This window comes from Phymastichus coffea, unplaced genomic scaffold, assembly GCF_024137745.1.
Source record: "Phymastichus coffea isolate CEN01 unplaced genomic scaffold, Cenicafe_Pcof_1.1 PCOF00013, whole genome shotgun sequence".
Lineage (NCBI taxonomy): Eukaryota > Metazoa > Arthropoda > Insecta > Hymenoptera > Eulophidae > Phymastichus > Phymastichus coffea.
The window spans coordinates 7,682,108-7,707,308 of NW_026706824.1; the positions used below are offsets into that span (position 1 = coordinate 7,682,108).

The window sequence follows — 25,201 nt, forward strand, 5'->3', positions numbered from 1 at the left end:
TTACAATATATATATATATATATATATATATATGTGACAAAATGATTTCTGGTAAACATATCTACTATTTTTATAATTGCAGGAAGCTGCTTGGAAAACGCATTTATGGAAAAAAAATCGAGAAAAAAACTGCACATCCAAAAATCTCAGAAGAAAATTTCATTTCAAACAGATAGCAAGGTCAGTATCATTATATCAGTAAGAAAGATTATAGTATTTAACTTTTTTCTTATATAATTTTTTTAATACTATATTGATCATCTTATAGCTATTTTTATATAACGTTTGAAAACTGTGTTACTATACACTCTCATATTCTAAATATGTAACATTTACAAATTTAGTATGGTGATATTTTATTAAATTTAATAAATTATAATAAATATTAATATACTAGTGATATTAAAAGCGCTTCGCGCGCTTATCTCATATTGGTATTTAGTATTATTAAATTTTATGCTCGAATCAAATCGACATTATTTTAGAGTAAATAGAAAAACGAGAAACTAATATACCGGGTGTTCCAGACCATTCGTACAGCCATTTTAAAATCGAAAATTCGTGTTTTTGTGAAAAATGTTTCAGATGAAAGTTGTTTACGACAAAGGGGGCCATCTATCTGTATAATTAGTTTTCACCTTGAACATCGTTTTCAAGGTCATTTGAAGGTCGAATTGTTTTTTTTAAATGGAACCTCTATTTTTGACATCGGATTCGAAAAGAGCGGGAAATTTTACGTCCACAAAGATATTTAAAATTTTTTTTCATCGCCTTGAGAAGGTCGATTTAAGGTCAAATGCTTGAAAAACTGCCTAAAAGCGTTTTTTTAATTTTTAAGATATCGAAAAATGACCTCTACAAAATTTGTTCAGAACAGAGTGTGCCACCCAATGCAACAAAAATCTTTGACCTTCAACCTCATTTTGAAGGTCATTTCAAGGTCGAAGTGTTTTTTGTAATGGAAACCCCTCTTTTTGACCCCGGATTCGCACATAGCGCGAAATCCGACGTTTAGATAAGGTATTATGTTGAGTTTCGATTGATCGTCTACCTGGAGGCATTCAACGTCACCAAGAGCGAAAAAAGCACGTCAAGTTCGATCAAATGTGAAGGTTTTGCTTACAGTTTTCTTTGACTGCAGGAGCTTGGTGCATCATGAGTTCTTATCACAAGGTTGTACGGTTAATAAGGAGTATTACCTTGAAGTTATGCGACGTTTGCGTGAAGCAATCCGAAAAAAACGCCCCGACTTATGGTAAAACAATTCATGGCTTTTGCATCATGATAACGCACCTGTTCACTCGTCGTTGCTTGTTCGTAATTTATTTGGCCAAAAACAATACCGTAGTCGTACCCCAACCTCCATATTCACCAGATATGGCTCCGTGTGACTTTTTCCTGTTCCCAAAGTTGAAGAGACCCATGAAAGGACGGCGTTTTTCCTCGATTGAAGAAATAAAGGCCGAATCGCTGAGAGTGCTCAAGGACATACCAAAAAGTGAATATCAAGATTGCTTCGAAGATTGGAAAAAACGCTGGCATAAGTGTATTATATCTGTGGGGGGATTACTTTGAAGGGGACCATATTGATGTAAACGAATAAATAAATATTTTTTTGGAAAAACGATAATTCCGGGTACTTTTTGAAGACACCTCGTATTGTAACGGCTTGAATTTCTTATGGCTTTATTTCGAAATAAGGATGTGATAGATAAATTACCTAACCGCGTGATGAAGTATCTTTCACTAAAACACTATAGCTCATTTTATTGCCATCCAAGTCTAAAAAGAAAGCTATTGTAGATTAATTTAGTATTTTATTGATTTTTCTTCTTAATTAAAATTAGTATCATTATCTGTTACATATTCAATAATCAGTTTCATTCCACTAATTTTAGTAATTAATAATATTGAAGAATAGTTATTTACAAGCTCTGATTACAAGAATGCTTGGACTCTTCTGTAAATATTTGAAAGCTCGTAAGAGCGCAAGATACGCAATAGCGCAATTTGTGAAAGCGCAAGATGTAGTCAGAAAGAAGTATAATTCACTGAAGCATGCTCGAGATTGCGCTGATAAAGTCTTGAATAAGACGTTCAAGCCAATAATTTATCTGCTAAATACTATACACGGTGGTCCTGAACCAACTTTAAATAGCATGGAAAAGCACCACGAAAAAAATCATGGGGTTCGATTCAGAAACACAAAATGTAAGCTCATTTAAATTTTTACAGAATTTCTGAGGGCCGTTTTTGAAAAAACTCATTTTTGAAAAAAGAAATATAAAAAAGTGAAAAAAAATCACTTTATGTCAATTTTTTTCACGAAAAAAATATTTGCAACGTCTAAATATATTTTTCGAAGCTTAAGTAAAAGTATTTTTTCTAATTGGTATTCAAATAAAAAATTATTTTTACAAAAAATTCTCTATTAGCATAAATGATACGTTGGAAAATAGAAATAAAAATGACAATTGAGTTTTTGTAATCAAGGGTCGCGACAGCGACCTGCGGCATGAATGCCGGAAGCGCAGTACAACGCGACTCTATATACACAACAGCTTTCTATATGAGCAGACACGATTTTAATTTTTTTCATATATTAACGTTCAAATTTCCCAAAATGTTATTTCATTTGAAAGTTCTTTACATATTATATTATTAATATTATTTACAAATTATATAATTAACGTTTCCGCTGTTTTTTCTATTGTATTATACCGATGATGGTCAAATTTTATTTTCTCCTTCAGTGTTATTTTTCTTCAACATGCGTTGTAAATGCGCATGCGCGACTAAAAAACAAAGCAAGCTGGACAGTCCGGCAGTTCATCATGTCATGATTATATAGATATCGTAACACTGCATATAGTAGGTAGCACATATTGGTATAGAATTCCACGTGGCTTTCGCATCAGATTATCGCATCAGATCATCAAAGAAATCATTTTATTTTTGTACCTGAATCATTTTGTACCTGAATACGCAAGTGTAAGTACATTTATTGTTTTTCACGTATTATGATCATTATAACTATATTTGCGTAGTATTAGGTTATTCACGTATTATGTTCATTATAACTATATTTGCGTAGTATTAGGTTATAGTATAATTAACTTGTTGATTGTAGATTAAAAAAATGCCACGAAATAAAGAAGGTGTAGATATTCGGTACACATCTGATGAAGAAATCAAAGATTTGATGGATTCTGGAGAGGTAGATTATTGCATGTGAGTTATATATCCATTAATACTACTAACAGAATCCTACATAAATCTTGTATTATTTGCAAGTATATGCCCCTATATTGTATAATAGTATGATAAATAGTGTTTTATTAAATGAATATTCTTTATTATTTTTTATAATTATAGGGAATTTGTTGGCTACATTGTACAAGTTCTTGGACGTAGTACAGCTGTTGTTAATGGCAAAGAAAATGAACTGTTTAAATGTGTAATTAGTAATGGGACATATAAGATTATGCTACTCATTTGGGATGAAGAAAAAATAAACGAACTATCAGGACAGCTTATGGCAGACAGAGTATGTTGATTTGGCATTAATTGAGAAAAATATTCACTCTGTATGTCAATTACATTAATAAATTTATAATTTGTTTGCAGATCTTGCATCTTGATGGATGCCAAGGGCAATTAGCATTTAAAAAAAGAAAAAACAATAGTGACATTTTGAATTATGAAATAATCATTCAAGCAAATACAAAAGTAAAGTACAGAGGTACTCATGTGCATACTAAACAACTACAAGTATCAAATATTCCTAAAATACAGTTTGTTGACGTTGCTAAAGCTATTGGTGAAATTAGTATGTATTCTCTCTCATATATTATTATATTTTTTAGTCAAACTAGTTTTTAAAATTATTTCTTTTCTTTTTTCAGTGGTGGAAGGTTATATCAAAACTGTGGTTGAATTTGCATATGGTAAAGATGGAAGAAAAAATTTTGGTGTTGGAACTATAACCGATGGGGTACATAAATTGCAAATTCATGTGTCTAGATTCGAAGAAAAAGAAGCCAATGACCTTGTGAAAGGAGCTTGTGTTTTAGTTACAGGAAATGTTCATCGTGATGGTAATTTATTTACTTTATACATTACTTATTTTTATTTTATAATTGTTTCTGTAATTATTAAAGTATATATATATATATATATATATATATATATATATATATATATATATATATATATATATATATATATATATATATATATATATATATATATATATATATATATATATATATATATATATATATATATATATATATATATATATATATTATATTACTATAGGTCCTCTCAAGCTCAACTGTAAGAATATGACCAACATACAAGTTTTGGAAAAAGCTAAAATGCCAGAAGAAGATGTGGAAAAAGCGAGCAAGCTACTTAAACGATATAAGCCAAATGCAGAAGAGGGAAATGCAAGTGGTAATCCAGATGCCAAAAAGAGATCTATTTTAGGAGACAAAACAAATTCTAAGAGACAAAACGAATATTTTGAATCAGAAATTTGACTGGTTTTTATAGATTACTTTCTTATTAGTATAGGAAAGCTTATTAGTATAGTAAATGTTGATTATTTTTATTCGACGTGAACATTTGAATAATAGAATTTTTCTTTAACTATAAAGAATAGGACAAAAAATCCTAATTTCTAACTCTTATTATTTTCTGACGAGTAATTTTTTAAATCAATAAAAAAATTCGATTTATGCACAAAATAAAAAAATATAACAGTAAGATTTGACAATTAAAAAAATTATATGTTCACAAAAAACTCATTTGTGATAATATGATAGTAAGTATAAATCAAAGAAAAGCCAGTATTAATCAAAATAAGAGGCACGTTTATTGATGTTAAAATCTTTAACATAAATGTTTGAACTATAATTTATTGTAATTTAAGAATTTTTTTTTGAAGTTTAAGAACATTTGTAATATTTTGTAAAAATTTGCAAAACTAATTAAAATAAAGAAAAACTAATGATAAAATTTATTATTTGATTTATTTTTTACATCATAATAAGAATTTTCAATAAGTTGAAGATTCAATCAACGTTTTAGTTCTTTCGTTTCATCGAAACTTCGGGCTTTTTCGGGTCAACTAACATGGCCGACCCGAAGCAATCCGAAGTTCTATATCGTGACATGCACCGAGTCAAAAAAAAGTTCTCCTATAATTATACAGCATCTAAGATACTTGCAAATTGTTAAAATTTGAACAAATTTGTCATTGACATTTCAGATAATTCTTGTATCATACGTTTTACTTATACGTTATAGAAAACGAGTATATAAATTGAATTGTAAGTACAACATAAAGTATTAATTTTAACCTTACACAGTATTTTTATATTTTATATTATAAGACAATAGTTCATACCAATCATAGCATTAAATAAATTATTTGATAGATTAAATATATTTGTAATCAAATATTTTTCAGGTTTTAAATTGTCACCTATTACATATTTCTTCCTATATTGTTTGTATAAACAGTATAATGTCAAGTCTGGAGTAACATGTGTACACATCATTGCATTGTAATAAAAGGCATTGAACAATCAAGATAGAAATTACAGGAGATACAGAAAACAAATATGGAAAATACAGGAGATAGAGAAAACTAATTAGTTATTTCGTTTTGAGGATTGTTACTTATTCTCCAGATTTTTAGATAAATGATCAACTGGTGTACTGTAAGTAAAAACTTGTTGCTTAACGCATATTTAACATTTAATAATAGAGATGCTTAAGTTAAGAAAGAATTATATAGCTTGACACAGTCTAATGTAATATAACTTGAAAGGAAATTGATTATTTGTTTTTCGTTTCTTGAATGTCTATGAGAGACTTATAAATATCTGAATATTTTCACTATGTTTTATTTTTTATTTGAATGTAACAAATCTTGAATTTTTTAAATCGTTTTAAAACTATTTCTGATTCTTGGAGATATTCTCTTGCTATAAGAATATAGTTATTTACATATACATACATAAACATACTCTAATTTACTCCAAACATTACACTGCAAAAACACTTGTATTTTAAAAGGATTTTGTAATTGTCACTCAGTATGAATTGTGATAGGGCATCTTAGTATTTTTTTTTTATTGATACTACAAATGTTTATAATGATAAAAATTAAGAGAGCCTTGAGTGTCATTTCATGTTACAAAGGAGGATGTTCTGTGTGAATACTAAAGATTGTAATTTCATTAATTCAATGCTACATCATTTACTGTTTTATAATATATGTGTCACTCAAATCTGCCAAGTTCATCAATTAGTTCAAGATTTAGGTTAGAAAAGGAGGTGTAATCTCTGATAACAATTGGGATTGAATGAAATAATTGATGATTTATGAAATCTATATGCTTTAATTCGCTATTTTGAAAATTAATCATCAATAGTTGAACTATAATTTAATTAAATCAATATAATAATTAAATATTTATATTTTCTTCTTTATTTTTACATTACATTTATCACAACAATGTTTAAAATCTTAAAAATTGTAAGGGAATGAGTTTCTTCTAATGTTAACTTTTATGTAAGTTATGTGGGAAAGCTTATATGTTCCAATTGTTCAGTGTTGATATGGAAAAGTGTAGATTAACTGAGAGGGTTTTCACGTGCTACAAAATCACTTTATTTTTTTATGTTTTCAAAGAATTAAAAAAAATTCTTTTTTCTGTTTCAGGTTTCAGGATATTATGAACGTCTTACCAGGGTCAATTATTTTTATAAACCTTAGTGACATTATTCGTTCAATGGTACTACTTAACAAATAGTGCTGTGAATTGTATTTAGAGAAATTGATAATATTCAATAAAATAATTGCATCAAATTGAATAAATTTACCTTGACAATATGCCATTTTGTACTATATTGAACCTGTGTTGTACTTATATATTGTACCTACATTCTACCTATATTGTACCTATACTGTACCAAACTTATATAATTATATACCATTGTCTATCATTACTGTACCTGTACCTTATATTATATACCATCAGCATTTTATTATTTATCGAATTATCAAAGCAGCTCCTTATACATAATTTCATAAAACCAAACCATTGTACGACTTAATATTTGTACGTATGATGACTACTTAAAATAACAGTTGCTCAATAAATCGGTATTTCAATAATTAGCTTTTTAAGCCGTAAAAAATTTAGGAAATAACAATAGAAAAATAATATAAAATTAAATTTATCAGTACCCATTAACTTTATAGTCGCTTAAAATAAAAGTTATCTTTTTTCACAGAGGAACAAATTGTAGTGCATCCAATCGATTCGTGTTGAACAAATTTTCTTATTTATTGGTAAAATGAAGTGGCTGGATCTATAAAGATGTGGCTGGTATAATAAAAGGAACCTTATATAAAAAAAAAAATTTTAAAATTACTTTTCAGCTTATAGTTTTAATATTTATTAATAGAACAGAAATACTTCAGACAACATTCCAGTAAATATGACGGCTTTCAGATATAAGTTGAGTCATGCGGATTTTTTATTAAAAGAGAATGGTTCTATGTTGAAAGACACTCATATTGCCAAATTCCATGAGATATTAAGATTTTGTTCATTAAAGAAGCCGCCTGTTATTAACCCAAGGTGTTCACTAGTTATTCAAAAAATAATGAAATCTAAAAAAAAAAAACTTTTAACAAAGTAAAAAGTTGCATGATTGCTTTGTTTTGTCTTTTAATAATCAAACAAGTTTTATTTATATTATACTTTTTACAACCCACTATGTCTCAAACAAATTTTATTTATTCTTACTAAACTTTTGAAACTAGTGAAATCTATTTAACAGCGGCACCGATGCGAAAAATTAGTTTAAGATATTTTTCATAATTAAAATATATTAATGATGCGTAAATTATAATAATTAACATGTTTATAAAGTTTTGAAAGTAGTGAAATCTATCTTAAAAATGGCACGGATGATATTTTGTTTCAGATGCCGTATATCACTAAAATAAGTATGTATTAATAATATTAGCAACACAATCTGTAGCAAATAAAATATCCAGGCAGTATTATTTATTCTTGTCGGGCCTATCGCCTGTAGTTCTAATAAAATAATTAATTTACAGCAGATTTTTGGCTATCCGTACACATATCATTATGTATATTTCAATAATTTTCTTTGGTAACCATATAATTAATTTGTAATCGTAAGTTTTAAATGAAATGATGAGTTGACTTATATAAGAATATTCTGATACGGATAGACTTGTAATACTTTTATGATATTGATCACTGATTTACTAAAGAAATGATGAAGCAACTTCTAAAGTTAGTTTAACATTGCTTGCTATCAAAGCTATATCAAAATATTCTTTTTGAAACATAGCTAAATATAATTTTATTATATTATGTAGACGTTGTAACAGGCTGCCGTTTATTCTATAATCTCTTGAACGTACCTATAAAATGACTAAACGACGCCTAGTTATCTATGTGCTCGAAGCACATCAACCTACCTTGTCTTGGAGTGCGCCTGCGCAGAGTCTCCTCGAAACTCCGAGTTGGGTTCCCCCAACTCGCCGCTTGGCGGCGCTGTCGCCCTTGCTTAGTGGCGCTCGCGCGGCCGCTGCTGGAAACTCTGTTGACGATTTCCGTCTACCGGTATTCGCGTGATCCGTGCTACGCTACCGGCGAATTCGAATCGAATGTAAACAAATATAGACGCGACCTCCGGACAAAGGAAAGACTAAATAACGATGACTAGATTAAGTAAAGATTAACGTTCACTTTATTCAAGCAATTTAACTACACGGGGGATTTGCCGAGAGTCTTGCGCACGCTAGCGTGAATGACAATATACGCTGTACGAGAGAGAGAGAGAAAACCCGTTCGCCGCGAACTAACCGCTCGCACGCAACAATTAATCCCTTCGCGCACGCTGCGCGGGATCGCACGCTATTAACAATAATAGGGGAAGGTGCACCTACCGCGAGATAGTAGAGGATACGGTGGCCAACCGTATCCGATCAACAAGCCGCTGAAAAGCTGCTTCGCTTCTCGCCACACCGCCGCGATTACTGTTGCTGTTGTTGCTGTCGCTGCTACTGCTGTTGCTCCTATTGCTGCTGCTGCTATTGCTGCTGCCAGCACGTGTTCAAGTTCACGCTGTCCGATTTAGCACCACCAAACGAAAACGCAATGAAGGCACGGAAAAGGGTTAGCTCCAGGATACAGGCGGACTGAGTGACACAGTCATACTGCCTGTTGAACGCTCCCCTCCCGGTCATTGCGCCCTCTCTCTCTCGCGAACCGATCGCGGCTTCTCTCGTTCAGCCGCTCATTAACCTCGCGCGAGTCGAACGATTTTCGGTAATCGTTGCAGCCCCCTCCTAGCTTCGGACTACCGGACCGAACTACTTCACCGACTCGTGACCCTAAGGACAGGATTAGGAAGGGAGAGAAACTAACACAATCCATTCTCATTTACATCATACTTTATTCGCCCATCCCGGGCCACCACTCCCCAACATCACCTGCCGGAGCCTCCTGGCGCCTTATGCCTGGGATAGCGCTAGTGCTCCGACTTGTTGGGGCACTTGGATGTTGTGGTTATCCCGGGATGGCCGCAGATGTAGCAGCCCTTCTTCGGCCGCCCACTGGGGCCAGGCTCCGCTCCATGGCCCTGGCTCCCTGCTGGTGGATGGGGCGACGGGGCTGCTGCTACCGGGGCGGCGATAAACGTAACGCCGGCCACCGTGGCGGATGTGCGCCCTCCTTGGGTGCGCACCACCACGGTAGGGTCGGAAACCGACCCGTCCACGCGGACCGTGAACTCCTGCCCGACGCCGGGGACCCCCGAGACTCTCTTGGCCTGAGTCTGCGTCGGGGGCCTGGCCGGAGTCCTGGCCGCGGCCCTATCAGCTGATGCCGTCGGTGGTAATACCGCCGGCGGGCCCGCGGCCGCTGGGGACTCCGGCCCCCGGTCTACGCGCAGCAGGGCCTCGCCATAGGCCCTCTGCCGCCGGACCACAGGAGCCCACTCCCCCAGCATCTCTTGGGCGCCGCGGAAGTCGAGGAACTCCCCCAGGTGTGCGTGCATCCGGCGCTGAAGTTCCCTGACGAACTCCCATGCGTTTTCGAATTCCTGGAGGCCCAACCTCACGTGCCTCCAGGAATTTTCAAGCCCAACCTGCTGGGGGATCCGGGAGTGGTTGCAGACCCACTGCCCCTGGCCACAGGCCTCTTTCGGCCTGGGGCACTGTGTTGAGCCGTCAGCCGTCGTCGGCTTGTTCGGCTCTGGGGTCTGCACCCCCTGGTCCGTCGTGGACTTAGAACGACGGCCCTCTTCGGACGGGCCGTCGGTCTGGGTGGACGCTTCCCGGGTCTCAGGCCTCCTGGTCTGGGCCGTCATACCTTCCCGGAGGAAGTCGTCCACCCGCTGGCGCGAGCGGCCCTCTCTGGCGGCCACCTCGACCTGGGCCCGGACAAATCTTCTGACATCGCCGATGAGCCGATCGGCGTCCGGACCCAGCCTTAGGTCGAGCAACATCTGAGTGGCCGTCTCGAAGGCCTCTTCGCTCACTACCAGCTTCCTCTCCATCTGTAAAAAAAGAAGAGAGGAGTTAAGGAATATCTCAGGTTTAGCCCTTAACCTAACCGACACTGCGTCACGCTCGACGCTACTGTTTACGAGGACGTCCCGGTCCCCTGCGATTTCCTCGCGAATGCGGCCCATTTGCGGGGGTAGCTGGCAGGACCACCTTCCGCACGTGTTGAGTGGTTCTACGGGGCCTGCCTCTTCCCCTTGCCGCAATGCCATTCAGGTCATCTCCACCTGGTGCCTGAGATTCGCACGCAGGGTTCTTGCGCGGCCTACCACGACCTCGCTTAGCCGGCGCCTCGATTGGTACCTTTGGGGCCGCCACGGGTTCCTCACACTCGTTCGCGGGGGCTGCAATCGCGACGCGCTCGCATATCGGATCCTCGGTGATTTCCTCAATCTTCGCTGGCGGGTCGCCAACGCCCTCCTCTTCCTCCAACGGTGTTGAGTCCTCCACTCCCGGTTCCTCGTCATCCTGGTCCGAGAATGGGCCGAAATAGGGCTTGAGGTCCTGGCGTGGAACAGCTCGGGCAACTCTTCCTGCTGGTTACCGAGGCGGTAGGTATTAGTCCCACATACCTCCTGAATTACATAGGGACCAGCATACTTCGGCGCCAACTTCGCCGAAACGCCCTGAGCTGCGGAAGACAAGATACGGTTCCGCTTCCACACCCAGTCCCCAACCCTAAAGTCGGCCTGGCGTCTCCTCCGGTTATAGTAGACCGCCTGACGGTCCGCCTCCTCCCTGGACTTAGAGCCAGCGCGTTCCCATAAATTGGGTAGCTGGCGCATGTGCTCACCCCATTCGGTCAGTTCTTGGCCCTCAGACGCTTCCCGAGCCAACTGATCCTGGGCTCTCCTAAAGGTCGAGGGGGGAGTGGGCTGTCTACCGAAGACCAGCATAGCTGGGCTATAACCTGTCGCGCTATGAGTTGCCGAGTTCAACGCGAAGTTGAATTCTGGCAGGTGCTCATCCCAGCTCTTATGGTCCCGCTCCACGTACGACATGAGCATGGCCTTGAGGGTTTTGTTCACTCGCTCTGTAGGATTTGCCTGTGGGTGGTAAATTGGAGTAAGGGCGCGCCGGATGCCGTTCCTCAACAAATAGGCATCGACCTCCTGATTTTTAAATTCGGTCCCGTTGTCCGAAAGAAATATCTCGGGCGCGCCGAACCTGGTTACCACCCTCTCGTGAAATTCCCGTACGATGGTCCTTCCATTGGCCTTACGTACGGGTACGCACTCCACCCACCGAGTGAACAGGTCTAAGAAGACCAAAATATAGTCGAATCCTCTCGAGCTCTTTGGGAAAGGGCCAGTAATGTCACTGGCCACCACCTGCCAGGGTCGCGAGACCTCTCGACGACCCATCAGCCCGCAAGGCGGCCTTTGTTCCGCCTTGCACTGCTGACATACCGGGCAACTCCTCACGTACTCTCTGACCTGCTCGTACATCTTTGGCCAGAAATACAGGTGCCTAGCCCGCGAGAACGTTCGTTCTCTCCCCTGGTGTCCCGCTGTTGGCGCATCATGTACCTCCTCGAGCACTTGAGGTCTTTTCTCTGCAGGAACCACTAGCTTCCAGGCTTCCTCATTGTCGATCGACCCTTCGCTCTCCTCAGTCGGATTGTAGTGATACAATCTCCCTCCAACTACCTTCCAGGTAGGCTGAGAATGTGGATCCTGGCATACTTCTCTGTATTTTTGAAGGTACCAGGCATCGGCAGTTTCCGGCTGGTGAGTTATGGCACCCACTTCTACCACCCCCTCCTCATAGGCCCTAGATAAAGCGTCTGGCACCACGTTGAGGTCTCCCTTTCGATACTCTATATCGAATACATGCCCTTGCAGTGCTAACGCCCAACGCGCTAGCCTTCCTGTAGGATTCCTCATACTGTGGAGCCACCTAAGGCAACTATGATCGGTGATGACTTTGAAGTGGTATCCCTCAACATAAGGCCGGAACTTCCCGATAGCCCATACTACTGCCAGGCACTCTCGTTCGGAGACTGTATAGTTCCTTTCCGCACTGTTTAAGGAGCGACTGGCGTACTCAATTACGCGCTCCTGTCCATCGATTTCTTGCGTCAACAACGCGCCTATCCCACTATCGCTCGCGTCCGTTTGTAACACGAACTGCGCGCTGGGATCTGGCGACTGCAAGATTGGTGCCGAGACCATTGCGTCTCGCAACCGTTCGAAAGCCTGCTCCTGTTCCTGCTGCCAAGCAAACGGGATGCTCTTCTTCATCAGGCGGTTTCTCGGCTCAGCGATTGTCGCGAAGTCGGGTATAAAGCGACGATACCACGACATCATCCCCATGAATCGCTTCACCTGTCTGATCGTCCGTGGTATTGGGTACTCCATGATGGGCTTGATCTTCTCTGGATCTGGTCTTACCCCATCACGGTTCACTAGGACCCCCGGGTACTTGACTTCCGACTTACAGAAGTGGCTTTTGGTCTTATTCACGGTGAGGCCCGCACCTAGGATTCGTTGTAAAACCAATCCCAGGTGTCGCTTATGCTCCTCAAAGGACGGCGAGATAATAATCACGTCGTCGAGGTAAGCAAAAGCAAAAGGATCTAAATCCGGGCCAATCACTCTGTCCATCAACCTCTGGAAGGTCGCGCCGGCGTAAGACAATCCAAAGGGCATTCTCTTAAACTGAAAATGCCCCAGGCCGGGGACTGTTAACGCCGTAATGGGGCGCGACTCCTTTTTAAGAGGTATCTGGTGGTACGCGCTACTCAAGTCCAGCGTCGAGATGAACTTGGCATCCCTGAACCTTCGCAGGATGTCGCTCATGAAGGGCAATGGATAGGCGTCCGGCTTGGTTACCGCGTTTACCTTCTGGTAATTTACGCAGAACCGATATTTGCCATCTGCCTTCTTCACCATTACCACTGGACTTGACCACCCGCTGGTTGCTGGTTCAATGACGTCGTTGTCCAGCATGGCCTTGACCAGCGCGTGCATTTCATCTCGCACCCTGTCGGAGACCGGGTAGTATTTTTGTTTACAGGGTCGAGCGTCTCCAATATCTATCTCATGCTCGACCCCCCACAGCATAGCCTAAACACTCGCCTCCGTCTGGAATTAATCCGTCGACGAGGCTAGCCACTTCTTGACGCTGTGCTTCCGTGGCTTCTACCAGGCCTACGGGTGCGAGGCACGACGTACCAGTTACGCTTGCCACTTCCAACGGTACCGCCACTTTAGCTTTCGCCAAGTACAGCTGGTCCGTGTCAGGGTTCAGGTTGGCGCTGAATTCCCTCACGAAATTCGCGCCCACATAGCAGTCATCAGACAGCAGTAGCGTTATAGCGACCCTTACGTCTCTCGTGATTCCCCCTACCGTGAAGGGGAAAATCACATGACCCATGATGGGACATGGGCGACCGTCGGCGAGCTTTGCTTCTCCCGCACGTGTCACATCCAGGCGCAGCCCCATGTCCGATGCCAACCTAAGCCCGAGTTGACCCATTACCGTCGATGAGGCCCCGGTATCGTAGAGTGCCCTCAACTTGTAGGCACCTATTTCCACCTGAAGCCACCATCTGGTCTTATCCTCGGGTCTGTACTTGCGGGGAGCTTTCTCCGTCCCTCTCTCCTCTGTGGACGGGAGGCTTTCGCGGCTCTTCTTGCCCAGGGCAGCCGCTACTCGCATTGACGTGTTCTCACCCGCAGGTTTCTGGGTCGCCGGCGTATCCTCCGGAGCGTCAGGTGGTCTCCTGGAGCTTTTGGGTCTGACGGCCTCCTCTCCGACCCATTCAAACCCCTGCTCCACCACCTGAATCCGACCTCCGTACCCTTTGAGGATACAAAATGCCCGGTTACCCAGATCAGGCATCTGCTCGGTCGCTGTCGCTTCCAACGCCACCGCACTGCCAGGTCTCGTAGGGTCCGATATCCCTGGCGAGACCTTCCTGAACCCTGGGGTCGCTGACGGGCCCCTGCCACGTTCCAGCGACCCGCGGCGAGAGGTCACCTTTACTGGGGACGCGGAGGGGACCTCCGTCCTCTGTTTCCCTGCCCGTTTCCCTTGTTGCAATCCGGGCAGTACGTCCTGGTAAAGCCCAGTTTGCCACAAGACGAGCACTTGATTGGTTGGGAGAAATCTATTTTTCTCCGCTGACCCTCTCGTCGCTGGCCAGGAGACCCAGGGGGGGTTTTATTCCTCCCCTTTTCTTGCGGCCGACCCCTCGGCCGCCTGAGAGAGTTAGCCTTCCTCTCTTTGAAGTACCGGTCCATTTCGCGTCGCAGGGTCGCAATCTGCGACGACAGGTCTTCAATTCGGTCTGTCGCCTGCGTTGCAGCGATTGTGGGCCGGTCCTCGGGTTTCCTGGCCTGTACCTTAACCGGTGACTCGGGTTGCAGCTGTTCCCTACCCCGAGGCTTGTTGGACATGGCCGCCGTTCGGGGTCCTGCCCGGGGCGGTGGTGCCTTTGTTGACACCCCCATGTGCTCGGGGTATAACGTGGACGTAAGCTCCAACCTGGTCCTCGGGCGCTCGTTGTCCCGCAAAGCGGTCTCGATCTCCGTCGCCCGGGCGTGGAATTCGTCCACGTTGGAGAACGCATTCCTCCGCAGCTGCATTCGGATGGCGGGTAGGAGATTTGCGTACAGCAAATCCAATTGTCGTTGCTCCAGTAACGGCGGGCGTAGCTGGGCCAGCATGAAGAGGAGGTGGCAGGCATATTCCCGTACCAGCTCTCCTTTCTCCTGGTACCGGGCTTGGGCCTCTTGCAGCAATCTTTGTTGCTGCAACTCACTTGACCCAAACCAACGTCGTGCGCCAGCTACGAAGTCGGCGTAACTCCTCCACTTGAACTTGTTAAGCTCGTACCAGGTCCTCGCAACACCTTCGAGGAGCTCTGATACCGAGCACAAGATTTCGCCGTCCGTTAGCCCTGAGCCCGCGCGTAGATCCTCCAGTCTTGACAAGAAGGTGTCTACGCACTCGAAGAATCGCAGCTTCCATCCTCGGACTATCCTACCCACGTCCCGAGTCGCGTAGTACCCCGACGCCGCATCGGCGTCGTACCAGGCGGATCCTTCCGGGATCGCCTGCTCTTCGCCCATGTCGGCGTCTCTTGGTCCTCTTCGTGGTGGCTGTTCCGTCCGTTAAGGCACCTGCCTTTGGGGAGCCTCTCGAGGTTCGCCAGGGTCGGTCGCTGGGGTTCCGGAGTACTTCCTGGTACCCTCGGGTCGTAGTGACACGTATACGTGGATTGGAAGTCCACAGTTCTCCTGGGCCGCTCTGGTATGACCGTTCGTCGATTGGTGGGATCCCTGCTCCTCACCTGCTGGAATTCCATCTGCAGGGCGGTCACCTGGTCGCTCCACCATGCGCATACCTGATCGTGCCTTTCCAGCATCTCAAGTATGCGGTTAATCCCGACACGGTTGCGCTCGATCTCTTCTTTTAATCGTTCTGTCACGCACCGTTCCTCTTCTTCTTCTTGAGGTTGTAGCTCCTCATTTTCGAAGCGTCGAGCTCTTCGCCTATCTGGCGATTCGGTGGAGCCCTTGTGCTCACTACTGACCCCCTCCGAGGGCCCGTTGACCTCGCCGGTCACCCCTTGCTCTACGGGCTCTCGCTCCCCCGTCTCGCTCTGACTCTCCTCCTCTAAGTTGTCGTAGACCGCGAGAGTCCGCGTCAGGTTCGCCTCTACCACCTCATCCCTATATAGCAGCATGAGTGGGTGGGCGACCAGATCCTCAGCATCGGCTGCTTCTAATTCCTGCCGCCTGGATTCCAGCCACCTCTCTCGGCTCCTTCGCCTGCGTTGTGTCGCCTCCCTATCCAACGCCGCTCCTTGGAAGTCTAGGTCGATATATTCGCCTAACAACCAATATGCTAGTCGAACTGCCTGCATCAGCTTGGGACCGTCTGTACGCAACTCCAGTTGCGTCAGGTATCTATCCAGCTGTGTCGAAGGCAGTTCCGAAGCCCACCGGGTTATCGCGTCGGCGGTATCCTCCATTTCGCTTACGCTAGGGCGTAGGTGACGGTTGAGATTAATTTACCTAGTCGACCACTACCGCCTCCTATCGCCCAAGGCGCGAGCGGGGTGTTGCGATTTTTATCGGCAACTACCCAAATACGCCTTTAATTCCAAGGTAACAATACACGTGGCTTGTGGGTGTGTGCAGGTGCCGCGTACTCTAAGGAAGTACGAACTTCCACTTCGCCACTACCTGCCTATAGGTGGAGGCTAACTGTTTGCTAGCTCCACCGGGTTAGTAAATCTAACCCTACACAAACCCCAATTGCGCGCTCTGCAGGTACTGTCGCTCGGTGACTAACCCCCACTTATATACTTTAAGGTGTATATAACCACTTAAAAAGCAAAAAGTAAACCAAAATACAATTTGTCACCTCTTTTATTCGTGTTAGAGCGACTCCGGACGTCTCTTCAATCCCTGGGGTTAGTGTGCTCTCGGCTCACAAAAGCAGGTGTTATTGGGTCGGAGAGGCGTCTTTTCCCTACCGCAGAGCACGTACCGAACGAGCCACGCGTTATTTTACCCGCTCGCACCTTATTACGCACGCGCGCAAACGTCTCTCTCTCTTTTTGTGCAAATTCCCTCGTGTGTGAGTCCTAATTTTAGTTGGGCGCCATGTAACAGGCTGCCGTTTAGTCTATAATCTCTTGAACGTACCTATAAAATGACTAAACGACGCCTAGTTATCTATGTGCTCGAAGCACATCAACCTACCTTGTCTTGGAGTGCGCCTGCGCAGAGTCTCCTTGATACTCCGAGTTGGGTTCCCCCAACTCGCCGCTTGGCGGCGCTGTCGCCCTTGCTTAGTGGCGCTCGCGCGGCCGCTGCTGGAAACTCTGTTGACGATTTCCGTCTACCGGTATTCGCGTGATCCGTGCTAGGCTACCGGCGAATTCGAATCGAATGTAAACAAATATAGACGCGACCTCCGGACAAAGGAAAGACTAAATAACGATGAATAGATTAAGTAAAGATTAACGTTCACTTTATTCAAGCAATTTAACTACACGGGGGATTTGCCGAGAGTCTTGCGCACGCTAGCGTGAATGACAATATACGCTGTACGAGAGAGAGAGAGAAAACCCGTTCGCCGCGAACTAACCGCTCGCACGCAACAATTAATCCCTTCGCGCACGCTGCGCGGGATCGCACGCTATTAACAATAATAGGGGAAGGTGCATCTACCGCGAGATAGTAGAGGATACGGTGGCCAACCGTATCCGATCAACAATAGCAACAATTGCTGCTATTGCTGCTGCTGCTATTGCTGCTGCTATTTCTGCTGCTACTATTGCTGCTGCCAGCACACCGCACTCAAGTTCACGCTGTCCGATTTAGCACCACCAAACGGAAACGCAATGAAGGCACGGAAAAGGGTTAGCTCCACGATACAGGCGGACTGAGTGACACAGTCATACTGCCTATTGAACGCTCCCCTCCCGGTCATTGCCCCTACGCGCCCTCTCTCTCTCGCGAACCGATCGCGGCTTCTCTCGTTCAGCCGCTCATTAACCTCGCGCTAGTCGAACGATTTTCGGTAATCGTTGCAACGTGTAAAATTCCTAATAACTTTTCAGTTGACTTATACGACTAGGAAAAATTAACTTTATTGTTTAAATTTATATTTAAGATGTTTCTAACAGATGGTACTATTGGCGGACAGGCCCGGCAAGAATAAATGTTGTCAAATTTTTGATCAAAATAATTAAAAATTTTAAGGTATAAATAATACTGCCTGGATATTTTATTTGCTACAGATTGTGTTGCTAATATAATTAATACATACTTATTTTAGTGATATACGGCATCTGAAACACAATATCATCCGTGCCATTTTTAAGATAGATTTCACTACTTTGAAAACTTTATAAACATGTTAATTATTATAATTTACGCATCATTAATATATTTTAATTATGAAAAATATCTTAAACTAATTTTTCGCATCGGTGCCACTGTTAAATAGATTTCACTAGTTTCAAAAGTTTAGTAAGAATAAATAAAATTTGTTTGAGACACAGTGGGTTGTAAAAAGTATAATATAAATAAAACTTGTTTGATTATTAAAAGACAAAACAAAGCATTCATGCAACTTTTTACTTTGTTAAAAGTAAATATATTCTTCATAATACACATAATAAATAAAATAACTTCATATAGTAACGCATAACAATTATATAAGGCACATATATAACACAGTTTATAGTTTTCAAGAATAGATTTCTAATTGATCGATCACTTATATGTGCCTCGAATTGTATTCTTGAACGGCTCTTAACAATTTTTCGGCATAGTTTGGATGAGACTCATGAACTTTATATTTCGCTTAAATACTTTGAAAATCGGAATGCAATGACTCCAAAGCTTGTTCGCTGTAGAAACCAAGACCTCTTCCAACTTTGGCACAAAAATCAGGTACATGAAAAAAAACTGCATGAACTTTCGGCGTGATTGAAATATCCAAAGCAATATAACTACTTCTAAACTTAGCGATACAAGACCGAAAATCAGGTTTAAGCACAGAAAAAAAACAAGAGTCAACCACGATTCGGAAATTTTGTAAGCACTGAACGTATTTCAAGCAATTGATACAACATTTCGCTCGTAATAAATCAACACTATTCAAAAGTTTCTTACAAGAATTTCCGGCAAATGCTGGGCTACCGTGCACGAATTTACGAGTTACATTACAATCGTGAGCCCACTGTAAGCTGTCTTATTCGCAACAAGAGAGCATATCTTTATATACAGTATTTACAACGCCAATTAAAAGGTGTAATTCTGGTGGTGGTATTATATCAATGATTTTCTTATTGTTGTTTTGTGATGAAAACACTGGGTTATCTGTACAGTTATTATAATTTTTAGCATTTGTTTTAATACTTCCCTTTTTCTTCCAGGAACAGGCACTATTTTCACAATTTTGAATAGTTCTATAAACTCCACATTCATTGAGATTATTTTTCGATGCAGTGCACCACGTACAAGGATGCATGCTTGAGTGTGCCATTATACCTGTTAGAACATTTGCTAATTTTAATTCCGTCGCTATTGTACTTTCAATATTTTTAATCTTCAAAAGTTGCCATAACATCAAAGCATTTTCATAATTTTCTTGTGTATATGCGACCAAGCCAAGCAATAATATTTTTTTCACACCTGTATCTTTAAACTGCTTTGCAGCAATGCCATCGCCATAACTTTGCCGTGTATTTTTTCTTGTTTCTATAATACTGTCATCGTCGTTTTGTATTGTAAGAGAGACTTTTAAGAAACCCCCACCTCCGTCTATTCCGAATTTCAAGTGTTTATTATTAATATTTCTTTTTTCTACAATTGTGCTTACTAATTTTTCAACATTGTTACAAAATACGAGGGTTTGGGACGAAATAGTTCTTTTTCCATTCGCTATATCTGTTATATCACAGTTTTTGACTTCAAAAAAAGAATCGAGTGTGTGATTTAGTTTCTGTAATTTAGTATTCAGATTGGATTCGAAAATTTTCTATCATTCGTTGCAACTCGAATAGCTCTAGCACAACGTTTAGCTTTGTTTGATGATAAATTGAGATCTATTGAAATTTTGTTAAAGTCTTCAGCCGAAATTTGTCGACAAAGTTTTTTACCTTTTGGCTCAGATTTATTAACTTCTATTCGCATTCTCTTTCCGTGAGTTTGGGATAATGCAACTGGTTTACCTTTATCAAACGATGTATTTGTTTCTTCTGTTATGTTTTTAATCAATTTACAAGCCAAATGTTCCTTTTCTTTCAAGGTCAAATCTTGTGTGACACGTTCTATTTTTTTATAGTTCATAACTTTTCGACAAATATGTTTTCGTCCATAAGTGTAATTCCGTTGACACTTGGCACATTTTCTTTTCTCTTGGTTTGCAGTGTCATTTTTATTAGATGTAGCACGATTTGATCTTCCAATCATACACAAGCCGCACTGACAAATATTACCATCAACATTCCTCGTATTACGAATAACTTTTTTGAAACCAGAATAATCTGGCAAAGTGATTTTAATTGTACTATCACCATTTTCTTTTTTCTTCGCAGCACGATATACTTTAATTTTACATGAACTACAAATAGCACTGGGTAAATTAACATCATTAACATCATAACTGCAAACTTTTTCAATCTTTAACAGTAATGCACCAGCAATATCCCTCAAATCATTTTTCTTTTGTAAACACAACAAACATATTTTCGATCGATTTTCTTCGTGGGTTAGAGCGCGACTTTTTATTTTATGCATATTCGCGAAAGACTACAATACTTCTCATGCATTGACGCGATCAAAACAGAGATATAACTTCCACAACACACCTGACAATCGAGTGCGACGCTCTGTTTCAACATTTCGACGAAGACTGATATATTGATACGCACTATAATGAAAAGATGTACATCATTTATGCTAATAGAGAATTTTTTGTAAAAATAATTTTTTATGTGAATACCAATTAGAAAAACTACTTTTACTTAAGCTTCGAAAAATATATTTAGACGTTGCAAATATTTTTTTCGTGAAAAAAATTGACATAAACGTGATTTTTTTTTCACTTTTTTATATTTCTTTTTTCAAAAATGAGTTTTTTCAAAAACGGCCCTCAGAAATTCTGTAAAAATTGAAATGAGCTTACATTTTGTGTTTCTGAATCGAACCCCATGATTTTTTTCGTGGTGCTTTTCCATGCTATTTAAAGTTGGTTCAGGACCACCGTGACCCCTTAAACATTTTTTTTTTTTTCAAATCCGGAAACACGTCAATTTAATTCTGGTATTTCCTCATTACACAGCCCCACGGGAAAAAAAAAGTGGCCTGTGCGAAAGACAAGACCATGATACCTTTACGTTTTCGAGGTCGCTGAATCTGATTCCGGGGTCCGCTTGACCAGGTTGGCTCTCGTTCAAGGTCAAATGAAGGTCAAATTCAGAGAATACATTGCAAATAAAATATACCAGTATATTTACATGTTTTTGAGGTCGCTGAATTCGAATCCGAGGTCAGTTTAACCCGGTCATATCAGGGTCAAGGTCAGGTCAAGGTCAAAATGATAAAATGCATCACATTCAAAGTGAACAAGGTATTTTTACATGTTTTCGAGGTCCCTGAATCTGATTCCGGGGTCCGTTTGATCCCATTGGCCCTCGTTGAAAGTCGAATCAATGTGAAATTTAGAGAATGCATTCCAAACAAAGTAAAAGATATATTTACATGTTTCTCGATCCATACTCTCATAAAACATCTTTCTAATTTATTTTCCTTTGCTATACCGCACTCGTTTATTAAGAAACGATCTCAAGAGTGGTTTTCTTTTGCGTTTGGCGTCCCTTTTCTCTGTTTCTCTTTTTAAGTTCCAACAGAAATCTGCCATCATATTGACATTCCATCGTCCTTGATACCGTCTTTCCGTCTCTTTGATGTCTTGATGGAATCTCTCTCCTTGTTCTTCACTGTAAGCACCTAAGTTGATCTGGAAGTAGTCAATGTGAGAGTCAAGAAAATGTAATTTCAAATTCATATTGCAACCTAATGCCCCAAAATTTGTAACCATTTCGGCTACTATTTCTTTATAGTTTTCACTTTTTTTATTACCCAGGAAATTTGTTACAGTTTCTTTGAAACTATTCCATGCAGCTTTTTCTTTATCATTCATGTAGTTTCAAAGAAAATGTAACAAATTTCCTGGGTAATAAAAAAAGTGAAAACTATAAAGAAATAGTAGCCGAAATGGCTACAAATTTTGGGGCATTAGGTTGCAATATGAATTTGAAATTACATTTTCTTGACTCTCACATTGACTACTTCCCGATCAACTTAGGTGCTTACAGTGAAGAACAAGGAGAGAGATTCCATCAAGACATCAAAGAGACGGAAAGACGGTATCAAGGACGATGGAATGTCAATATGATGGCAGATTTCTGTTGGCACTTAAAAAGAGAAACAGAGAAAAGGGGCGCCAAACGCAAAAGAAAACCACTCTTGAGATCGTTTCTTAATAAACGAGTGCGGTATAGCAAAGGAAAATAAATTAGAAAGATGTTTTATGAGAGTATGGATCGAGAAACATGTAAATATATCTTTTACTTTGTTTGGAATGCATTCTCTAAATTTCACATTGATTCGACTTTCAACGAGGGCCAATGGGATCTAACGGACCCCGGAATCAGATTCAGGGACCTCGAAAACATGTAAAGATACCTTGTTCACTTTGAATGTGATGCATTTTATCATTTTGACCTTGACCTGACCTTGACCCTGACCTGACCGGGTTAAACTGACCTCGGATTCGAATTCAGCGACCTCAAAAACATGTAAATATACTGGTATATTTTATTTGCAATGCATTCTCTGAATTTGACCTTCATTTGACCTTGAACGAGAGCCAACCTGGTCAAGCGGACCTCGGAATCAGATTCAGCGACCTCGAAAACGTAAAGGTATCATGGTCTTGTCTTTCGCACAGGCCACTTTTTTTTTCCCGTGGGGCTGTGTTGTCAGTGCGATTTTTTAATCATTCGAGCTGATTTACTATATTACATGTCGTAAAACAGTACAAAAAATAGTGTATTTACCCCTATTAAAAAGGGGGTTGCAACCCATCGGTATAAATGTTATGTCCTTAAAAGCGCCTTTTTATAAGAAATTTTTTAACGTTGAGTTTACTGAAAAGTATTCATTTGATGCTGAGAAATATTAAAAAAACTGATTTTCAGAGTTGATTTTCAGGGTGGATTTCACCCCTTAAAAGCCCTTATGGGCCGATAAAAATAAACACGTATCTAATTTTTTTTCAAGTAACATTCTACAACATATCCCAAAATTATTCAAATCGGTGAGGTCGGGTTGGGGTGGTTCCCTTGTGAGTGTTATATTTTTTTCATCGAACTGTGGGACTAAATCTGCGACGTACTTAACTGGTCATCTCAGCTGTTATGACATTTCGCTGACGTTTACTTTCGTATTATTATTTTCAACTCGTTCAACATTATCTAATTGAATGTCTGAATTATAAAGTGTTAATTGTCCAAAAATTTCGTTTTGTTTATTAAATTTTTCAATTCGCTACAAATGCTTTATTCGTTTAAAATACCGCCGATGTCTATGTATTCGTTATTGTTAAGTGAAGAATCGTAATTTTGATCGAAAGTAACGTCTAAATCTAACACTCAATTCGGATATTTAAAGTTTAATGTTATTTTTTGTTATGAATTTTCTACTGGAATATCGGTATCCGATATATCAATTAATTTTTCTTCTTGTATTGTTTGTTTATTAGTCTTTTCTAGATCATCTGAAATTTTTATTTTATTGTTTTCGCTGCCTGTTCTAGGGGGAGAACGCGTGAGTTTATTCAATTTTTTAAAAGGATTTATAATAAATGTGCTTGGTTCAATTATGCTGGTTTTAATTCTGGTTTGATTTTTACTTGAAGTCACGTAAGTCTTTTCGCGCTATTATAACTAGGCGAATCCTTATTGTTTATTAAAAATTATTCTTGTATAAACGTCACTTTATGCAAAGGAAACAACCTCATTGTACCAGAACCAATTTGTTATGTCGCGACTCCGTAGTCCTAACATGTATTGATTTCAATCAATGAATCTCACTTTAAGATGGTTTGATCGAGATATACAGATAATGACAGGACTTACTTGGATTGTTGACTATCAAGAATTATTATTTCTAATTCTTACTTTGCTGCTGAATAATCTTGATCGTTCTCTATTAGAAGAATCTTATTTCTGATTCTTAATAACTAAAAAACTATATATTGGTTTCAAATATGGAGAGTTGCACACCTTATATTTTATGGGGGTAAAACTATATTTTTAAAATATATTTTTACGCACAAACGTCAAGTCCCTAAATCCCAAGCCCACAAACTTCAAGATAACAAGTTCCAGAACCGTAAATTTCGAAATTACAAATAGCAAGCCTACAAATGTCAAGCATACCAACCTAAGTCCATAAATACCATTCCTACAAACCTCGGATTTTTGAGGTTATAAACTCCAAGGCAACAAATTCCAAGCTCACAAACTCCAAACCTACCTACCACAATCTCCACACTCATGAATCACTAACCCCTAAACTTAAATTCATAAAACCATATATGCTCAAACTTTAATTCCATAAAAATAAAACCTCAAACTCACAAATTCCGAAGGCAGTACTCATAAATACTTAACCAATGAATTCCAAATCTCAAAGCCTAAACTCACAAACTCACAAACTCATAACTCCGAAATCTCAAGCCTATCCTATTAAGTTATTTTATATTGGAAAATTATAGACTGAAAAAAAAGTTTTTCAAGAATAATATAAATAAATCTCTACAGTAAAAGGTTTAGAGTAAACTCAATTTATTCAATAAAATGTTTATCCCTGATTTTTCCTTATATTAATACATATATAAAGTTAAATAATGTGTAGTAGTAATAATTAATAATAAGTAGTAATTAATAATAATAATAATAATAATAATAATAAAAATAATAATAATAATAATATCGAGCTGGTCCAGTGACTGGTTAAACCTCACTGGGCAAAT

The 25,201-nt window shown here is 40.2% G+C and overlaps 1 protein-coding gene and 1 long non-coding RNA gene across 2 annotated transcripts in view; both read left to right on the top strand.

Annotated features, from left to right (window-relative positions):
- The window catches only part of LOC131673221 (nitric oxide synthase-like), a 1,857,253-nt gene that overhangs the window by 1,641,870 nt on the left and 190,182 nt on the right, over positions 1-25,201 (top strand). The window contains exon 10 of the mRNA XM_058951052.1: positions 83-180. Coding sequence (XP_058807035.1) covers positions 83-180 — 98 coding nt within the window. The remainder of the gene's footprint in view (positions 1-82; positions 181-25,201) is intronic.
- Positions 5,198-6,797, top strand: LOC131673119 (uncharacterized). Its single transcript, XR_009302684.1, has 3 exons — positions 5,198-5,336; positions 5,477-5,729; positions 6,737-6,797. It is a non-coding gene; the product is annotated as an uncharacterized LOC131673119 (long non-coding RNA).